General features: G+C 38.9%; 1 protein-coding gene across 1 annotated transcript; it reads right to left on the bottom strand.

Annotated features, from left to right (window-relative positions):
• Nucleotides 1-1,140: 1,140 nt before the first annotated feature.
• LOC141760064 (sulfotransferase 2B1-like) lies at nt 1,141-4,190 on the bottom strand. Its single transcript, XM_074622710.1, has 6 exons — nt 3,866-4,190; nt 3,509-3,714; nt 3,263-3,389; nt 2,491-2,585; nt 1,491-1,578; nt 1,141-1,250 (listed from the first exon to the last, which is right to left on the bottom strand). The coding sequence occupies exons 1-6, from the start codon at nt 4,002-4,004 to the stop codon at nt 1,141-1,143; spliced, it is 765 nt and encodes a 254-aa protein (XP_074478811.1). The 5' UTR covers nt 4,005-4,190.
• Nucleotides 4,191-9,044: the final 4,854 nt, after the last annotated feature.

The following is a 9,044-nucleotide window of genomic DNA, read 5'->3' as shown; positions in this document are numbered from 1 at the left end:
AGTCAGACAAGTCAGAATATAACAACTTGGCTTCAACCTTATTTAGCTTTGCTGCTGAGAATTTAAATTCAAATTGATAACTACTGTCAGCTTTTTCTCGAGGTAGGAGCTCCTCTTACCTTTCCTTAAATACCCTCAGAGACCCTCAGAGAAAGAGCAAGAGAGGAACTTTGGTTGGAAATGGAAAAATTACAACCCAGTTTTATTGTTTTTTAACAATAATGAGAACAGAAATTGAATGAATATAATACAGAAACAAAAAAGTCAAATATAGCCAAAATGACAAAAAAATGCTCTAATGAAAAGATTTGCCCTGAAAAGCCCCAAAGAAAAGGTCATAAAGCCCCTCTGGCTGCTTCTTGTCCTCCATTGTTGAAGTGTCACCAAAGAGTTTAGAAACAAAGAGACAAAACTGTTTGCCACTTTGGACTGAAAATGCTTATTATATTTATAATATTGTATTGGTCAACACAGACCATTTTGGTAGAATATGACAAAAGAATAGAAATTATTTTGTTTTACTTTTGTACGGCACTTTGAAGGCGGACGTTTTACCGGCGTCCGATAGTCACTTTCAGTCCAAAATGGCGGAAGCGTGGCTTTGCTGCTGGGCACCGACGTTGCAATGGAACGAACAATTGACTTTCACTTCTTGGCAGTATACGTTCTTTGGGGTCACCATGGTTACAGACCTGACATCCTGTTTCATCTTTGCCAGACTTCAGCATTGAGCGCAACATAGCAAAAGGAGCCTTTCTTCCATTTTGTTACATACGACAGTATTTATCATTCAGTGAATGTAAAGCAAAGAAGATTACATGTTGATAAATGAATCAAATCAATTACTTGTTACCACCATTTAAATGAGCACAAAACATATGGGATTATATGTGAGGAATAAAATCATAACTGGGACTAAAATACCCTTAGCTCAATAAAAGAAGAGAATTCATAATAATCTTGTAAAAAGAAATAAAGCAACTACTAATGAAATGTATTTGATTTGTTGTTGTTAGAAAAAACGATCCTTCTCTAGCCTCTTGGTTAAAGGTTAAAGATCCATTGTCTAGCTCGTCAGCATTAAGTGTCTGTCAGGTACGAAAACCTGAGAATGTTATGAAAAAAGTATTTTCATTCATTTTAATCCCAAACAAATTTATATTCAACGTCTTTCATTTTGTCTTTGTAAACAGCATCAAAGTACTCTGCCTCTGCCACTGTTAGATCGTTTTTCCAGTCTCCAGAAAGTCCTGAAAACACAACATGCAAAAAGAGGAATCATAATGAACTTGTGTGTGAAATTAGGTCCCTATTTTAAATTATGTTTTGTTTATGTAATTTTCTATATAGTATTAAATCTGTGCACATTAGTTTGTATAGGTAGTCACTTCTAGTTCATTTTCTGTATAAAGATAGTGTGCATGACTATGAATTGCATCCCATGACCGTGGATTGAAATTGTACTGTATGTGTTATTCATTGAAACTCACCCTTCCTGAGAAATTCTGACTTTGTCTGGTCCATGACCACAGATTCAGGCACAGTAGAGTAGTTGGACATGTTGTTCTTCTTCATGTTCTTGAACAAACATCAGTCAGCTATCTTCTCTATAACCTCAGCATCCAGAGGTTTCTGCAAGAACTGAGCGATTCTGGCCACAGAGCCCTTCAGGTCCTGCACCACAGAGAAACACCCATCAGCTCATATTCCTGCAACAACTCTCACAGTAGGACTTTGACTTTTTCATTTCTGTTTGTCCTATACTTTGGTTTATGACCAAATACCTGCAAAGCCAATGACAAATTCCCATCAGCCTCAGCTGTACTTGTGTTTAGTGCTAATTATGGTAGCACACTAAACTAAGTTGGTAAAAGCTGTATTTGCTAGACATAACAATAATAATAATAATAATAATAATAATAATGTTTTATTTACAAAGCACTTTTCAAGATACCCATAGACACTTTACATAATAGATAAATAATTAAAGCACACCAAACATTCAAATTAGTCGTAAAAAGGTTAGTCTGTATGGAATGCCATTTCATTCAATATTAAATAAATAAATAAATAATTGCGTATCAGCAAACTTTCCGGCGAAGTAGTCTCCAGCATCTCCGGGGAGTGAGGCGGTGGGACCGTGGGGGGTGTGCCAGCTAGCTAATTCTTGTGTTTTGGTTTGAATCTGTGAGACAACCACGCCCCATTCATTTGAATATAACAAATGGAAATAAAAAGAGCTGTGAAATAAATGTGGCATTAGGAAATGAAAGTCTCCTGTAATAAATAAAAGAAGTCCTTTGACAAAACATCCTTTTTAAAAAAAATAAAAACCTATTCATTTATTTATTGTAACTATATTGACTCATTTATACATTTCTATTTATTTATATATTTATTGCCTCATTTATTTATTTCAGGATTTATTTCCTAGGCTGTAGACTATTAGTATTGTTCAAACCTTTTGAGAAGTATTGTTGAATATCTCACCATTAACATCTCTTCATAGGAGATGTGTATCACGTGCTCTTTATCTTCAGCATTCAGCCAGCTCTTTACGTGATCAAACCATGTGCCAAATAAAACTAGAAGGAAAAAAAAAATCACAAAAGCTCCATTATCAAGAGTGAGCTATAACTTAGAACATTCAGGTCTTTGAACAGCAGTTCAGGTAAATTTTACTGTATAGAGTGCTCCAGGGATGACGTATTTTTGTAGGTCAACCAGGAAGTTAGCATCGCCTTGATTCCCTCGACAAAAAGCCAACGGGATTGTTCCATTGGGTTTTTGATTCTTGCAGAAAATTAGCTCTGTGGCAAACGAATGTTTCTGATAATTACACGTTTTGTTCAACAAGATAATCTACACAAATGAACACCACTTTTATGATTTTTGAAGTATGAATGCAATCGCCAGCAGTAAAAGGCTAACGTTAGGCTATTAACTAACTACACCACGGTCACATGAGCATGAGTAAACACAACGAGGCTGTAAAGGAGGATCAGTCGGTGTGATGACATTTATTAGTCTCATTTAGCCACTTTTTAACAACCGCTTTTTTTAGGACACGTAAAGGCTTCAGAATTCACAAGTGGGTTATTTACGGACGTATTTTATATTGTAGAACAAAAAACTAAAATCTCTTCAGCTTGTGTTAACCACAGACCTGATTTCAGGCATCTAACCAGAAGTGCTAAAATGCTAACTCATCCCCGGGTTTTAGGACTCAAATATATCGTATTGAAATAAAATTGAGAACAACCTTTTCCATCAAGGAACTTGTGGAGGAACTTGCTCTTGGAGCCTGGGTTGACCAAGTGGGCGGCCATCCCATAATAATGAAAGGAAGATGTTAACACATCTCTTGGGTTTCTCACGACATTGATGACCTGGAAGGATGTTGTCACATTCATCATTAACTTAGCTATTTCTATGACATCAAAGGTAGAATGTGCCAATCAAAAGACTGATGATAATGACCATGACATAAACCATATGGCAGATTTACCTTTGGCTTAACTTCAAAGAAAGATGGAGGCATCATGTTGTACCACATATGTGTAGTTGACAGTCGTGGAGACGGCCTCTCTTCAAGGGTAACGTTTAAGGTCTTCTCCAGCCAGGGAGCACGCTTCCAGTTAGGAAGAGTCTCAACAGAAGCTGGATCTCCTCCACTGACTATCAAAGGGACAATCTCCTGCGTCCAAGTCGTACCTGAGTAGGACAGCACAAATGTTCTCAAATCTGTAGTTAGACTTTAAAATGCACATTTAGTAGTTTATCTTTTCTTTAAGTGTATATATACATGTATATATATAAGAAATGTGATGATGCACACACTAGAGAAGTAAGAATGACTGCTTACCTGACTTGGGATACGTTGCAATGATGATGTCATCTGGCCGAAAAGAAAACTCCTCAAAGTATTTCAGGCTCTGCGGAGTGTGTTGAGATGTAGGGATAGAGATCCCTTTGTAAACTGTGCATAACTCGGCCTCAGTCATAGTTCAGAGCAAATATTAGCAGAGTCCCAGTAGTTGATGTCAGGTCGGCACAGGCAACTGAGAGTGTGGAATTGTTGTTCTTGTCTTTAACGGTGACTGTTGACTACTCCTCCTCTACTAGCTGATCTGACGAGTGGGACGTATTCTTGAACAGGTTAGACAAGTGTCACAATGTGTCCTGGGCCACATTAAGGACCGCCTACTCTACTGATGTCCAGCTGGGACCCGCGGGGCTCTGGGCCCCTCAGGTGAATAAACAGACAGACACGGGCGCTTGTCAGCATGGGAACGGCCTCTGTGCTCTACTGGATCCTGTCGGTACAACTGTATTTTATTAAAATATAAAATATATCTTGATTATAGGCTACATATCTACAGACTATCAGACTAGGCACACAAAGTGCATTATTATCATACTGTCGGAGACGTGTCTGTGTTTTTGTTCCACTGCTTTGCGCGGAGCTGACACCCGACCGTCCACCCGATCGTACACCTGTTCTCTGTCCTCCCCGGCTCTCTGGAGCGCTGTACCCCGCTGTTGTCTGGCAAAAGCAGCGGTGCCGGGGGAGGTCCCCGGGGGAGGTCCCCGGGGACCGCCGGTACAATAACCTTTAATTTTGATGTTAATACAATGTAACCAAATTTGCTGTATTAGCTGTGTGTTTACTACGTGTTTATTTGCATAAGGAGCAGGGAAGTGAGATCGAATCACTAGTGGTCACTGAAGACGCATGTGGAGACGCATCCTAATGCCAGGTGTGAACAGACGTACTTAAAGCTGTCCACTTGTGATCGGATCACTGAGGACGCATGTTAATACCAGGTCTGAACAGGGCCTAACACAGGGGACCCCCAGGGGATGGACCTCTCCGCCTTCCTGTTTAGTTTACACACCCCTGCCTTCAGCTACAACATACCTCAGCACCTTCTTCAAGGTGGGCTGTGTCACATCCAATCAATTTCAGCAAACATTACTACTTTGCAGTTAAATAATCAACAATTATTTTATTCCAACAGGAGCAGTAAAGAATGCTCAGAAAAACACAACAGTTTAAAATGTACTCAGTGGTGGAAAGTAACTCAGTACATTTACTCAAGTACTGTACTTAAGTACAATTTTGAGGTACTTGTACTTTACTTGAGTATTTCCATGTTCTTTCTACTTCTACTCCACTACATCTCAGAGGGAAATATTGCACTTTTTACTCAACTACATTGATTTAATAACTTTAGTTACTTTACAGATTCAGCTTATTAATACAAAATATAATCAACGAATAAATGATGTATTATTATAGATTAAACTACCCAGCAGTATATAAAGTCATTAAAAAGAGCTCCACCTGATGCAACATTAAAGTGATGAACACATTAATGCATCAATAAGTATAATCCAATAATATACATTATTCTGCATAATGTGTACTTTTATATTTGGTACTTTAAGTATATTCATATGCTAATATTTTTGCACTTTTACTTAAGAAAGATTTTGAATGCAGAACCCTTACTTGTAACAGAGTATTTCTACATGGTAGTATTGCTAGTTTTACTGAAGTACAAGATCTGAGTACTTCCACCACTGTATATACTATAATACAATAATAAACATGTAATACAATGCTAATGTAATATAACTAGAAAATGCATTTCCTGCTGAAAATGCGTGGGAATGCTGACAGCTGAAATTAATTGCAAAGTATTGTTGAAAATGCTGAAATGTGAAATGACTTGCTTAAAAATGTTAAAGCTCAAATGCATTGCACTGCACTGATGATACACCTAGAAGATGAAATGTACAACTGGCAGAGTTGGAAGCTGAACTGCATTACCTAAAGAAGCTAAGAGCTGAAATACATTGCTAGAAAAGCTGGAAGCTAAACTGTAATACCGTCAAAAGTGGTAAATTTGAATTTTCCTGAATAGGAGGAAAGAAGAAATGCTTTGTATGTATATTAGACAGATGAACTGCATTGCTAAACACAAAGAGAGGGAAAGAGAGAGAGAGAGTAGTATTTGGGTGGAATAAACCTTTAAAACTACAAGTCGTTAAACATAAAGTACTGCCGCAATGCCACGGCAACGCCGATCAACGAAACCTCACAGTCTTCACAATAATGCATCACCAAGGTCTTAAGGCTTTTCTGACCACATTTGAGGTGGATCTGGTCAACCTGCTAGGAGGAGTACATTAAAATAGAATACATGTAATTTCCTGTTGCCAGTAGGGGGCGCTATGAGTGTGACTCAATATTGACATGAAAATGTCCTCAGGACTGAACCCTCATCATGCCTGAGAACATTGGGGCACATCGGACTATGTACAGTGGAGTTACAACAACTTCATGTTTCATGGCGAATGGCCCAAAATGGCCGCCACGCCACGGTCAGGTCGTTCAATGAAAACTCAGGATTTTAATAACTTTTCATCCTTAAGGTCCTTAGACGATCCTGACTAAATTTCAAGTGCATGGGCCCTAATTATGGCCCTAATCCATTGAGGTCTCAGAATGAAACTGATAGGAAAAGGCCCTATGCCTTAAAATCCTGAGTGTGTGTGTGTGTGTGTGTGTGTGTGTGTGTGTGTGTGTATGTGTGTGTGTGTGTGTATGTGTGTGTGTGTGTATGTGTTAGCCAGCCTGCTCTGATTGGCTAATGTTAATTACCTGTCTGTCTAACAGCAATCAAACGTTGCCGTGGTGATGGCCACTGCTAAGTACACTCAGTCAGACAACTTATAATAGGAGTTAACCAGAGACGTACATGTCATAACGTGACTCCTATCGCTTAGATTGTTTATGAGATGAGTAAGGACTCTCTGATGAAGATATGGTGCGAAATTTGTCTGTGTAATGTGAAAAATGTGGCCTCAGCAGCAGTTTCTAAACCTAGTAACTTTCACTCTGATCCCAAAAAATTGTGTCAAATTTAACATAAGCCTCTATGGGAACGTAGCCGGGAGTTGCTCTCACTTCCAGGCATTTATCACCAACTGTGTCAGTCGACTGATTCCATAGCTACATGACTGCGACCGACACAAAACTTCCTACAATTTGATGAAAAAATTAGCTATGAAGAGTGAAAATTCTGGGTTAGGGAGAAATTTGTTTGAAAAATTTTCAAAAGATTTTAAAGCTTTCCCGACCTTCTATTCTATTCTGCACTATATTCACTTTTTAACAGCCTCTTCTGCACTATATTCACTTTTTTAATAGTTGTATATCGCAGCTGTTACCCCGCACTATATTCCATTTTAACAGTTTTCTTCATCTCCTTGTATTTTTATCTCTGGTATATTTTTTTGTACTTTGTACTTTGCATTACTAACTTTTTTACTGCCTTTTTACTAACATGCTTTGCACTATGGAACTGTGATGCTGGAAACTTGAATTTCCCTCAGGATTAATAAAGTTTCTATCTTTCTATCTATCCATCTATCTATCTATCTAGACATCTATCTAGACACCTGAAAGTACAGAAACATGGACTCTAGTGCTCTGAGGTGTAGAGATAGTAATACTGCTGTTAAGTCCTGAAGCTATTTAACTGAATGTACATAAGCACGGGACTAAAGTGCTCTGAGGTGTAGAGATGGTAAACTCCAGCAAAACGTCTGCTTTAAACTCTCTCACCTTACTCAAAAGGAACAACCACAACACATCCACAGATATTAATACTACATAAAACACAGTTAACAAGAACAATACAACTAATTTACCGGTCTCTATTAAATTGCAATGCCTCCATGACCAATTTAAGCAAATGAGACTGAGGACAACTATGTACAAGAAAAGTCAATGTGGGGAGAAAGCCTGCATGTTTTTGACAGCTTATTTGTAGAAGAATTTTGTTCTTCTCTCCTTCTGATTGTCAAACCTCTCAATGACCTTCTTCTTAAAGTCAGGAATGTCTCAGACCAGTTTCTTCTCCATTGAGAGCATGGCCAGAGCATTAAGGTGATCCTTCGTCTCTTCATGGTTCTGGTGCTGCTGGTCAGGTTCACTGTCCTCACACAGAGAGGAGATGGAGGCCCTGGCCCAAAAATATAGTTTGAGTTGCTAATTTGCCATCAGACTCCTTAATGTGCAGTTATATTCATTGTGTGCAATATACTCACTGTTGTTTACAGTATGGTTATATAATTCACTTTTTTTAATCTTTAGTCAGTTTTTTTTTGCATTTTTATATCACATTCATGAGCCAGATGCAGTGTCATTTTATTCTGCTGTGCATTTAGCCTGTGTATAGTCTGAATAACAATTAAATTAATCTTCAACAACAACTAGGCCTCTTCTACAAATTGACCTGGTGGATTGTGTTTAATAACTACTTTACCTGCATTATTATCCAAATCTGATTGTCTCTTCTCTTTCCTTTCTAAACTTCTAAACAGATATAATTGTGATGTGCTCTTCTATGATGTTCATTCACTTTGATGACAAGGCACATTTAGGCTTTTACAGACTGTTGGAATTGAGCAACTCATCTTTCTAACGACAACTTTATCAGCAAATAGTAACTATATGGGAGTTATTTCCCTGATGGTTAGCATGCTGTCTGTGAACCTCTGGACCAGTGCTCTGATGAAGACAGGGTAGATGTTCCTCTTCTGCAGCTGGTTGAAAAGCATGTCCACCTGCTGCATGATCTTGTGGAACAATGTCAGAAAAAAAACAGAACGCCTCGTCTTCAAGCATCGTCACAAAGCCCCCAGCCTCTCTGGGGATGTGTGAGGTTGCCTGCTGCAGGATGCTGTTCAGCGGATGCACATAGCAGTGGACGTAGTGCGCATTTTCATGGACATCCATTATCTTACACCGGGCTCCGCCGGTGCTCCTCCATCACAGTGTTGCCTGAAAACCCCAGGGTTGACCGAGGAAACGGTCTCGTCATGTCCATGCAAGGCCAACTCAAAAGCACCACAAAACTTCACACAATCGATTATTTTGGATAAAATGTGCCGTTTTTTATCCACCTCCTCGTTGTGTTTCCTGACCGGAGTCCTGTGGCCGTCACCCAGCTGCGTAGCGATGTTCACTC

The sequence above is a fragment of the Sebastes fasciatus genome, chromosome 21 (genome assembly GCF_043250625.1).
Source record: "Sebastes fasciatus isolate fSebFas1 chromosome 21, fSebFas1.pri, whole genome shotgun sequence".
NCBI classification, from domain to species: domain Eukaryota; kingdom Metazoa; phylum Chordata; class Actinopteri; order Perciformes; family Sebastidae; genus Sebastes; species Sebastes fasciatus.
This window is presented reverse-complemented; position numbering and strand designations above follow the sequence as displayed.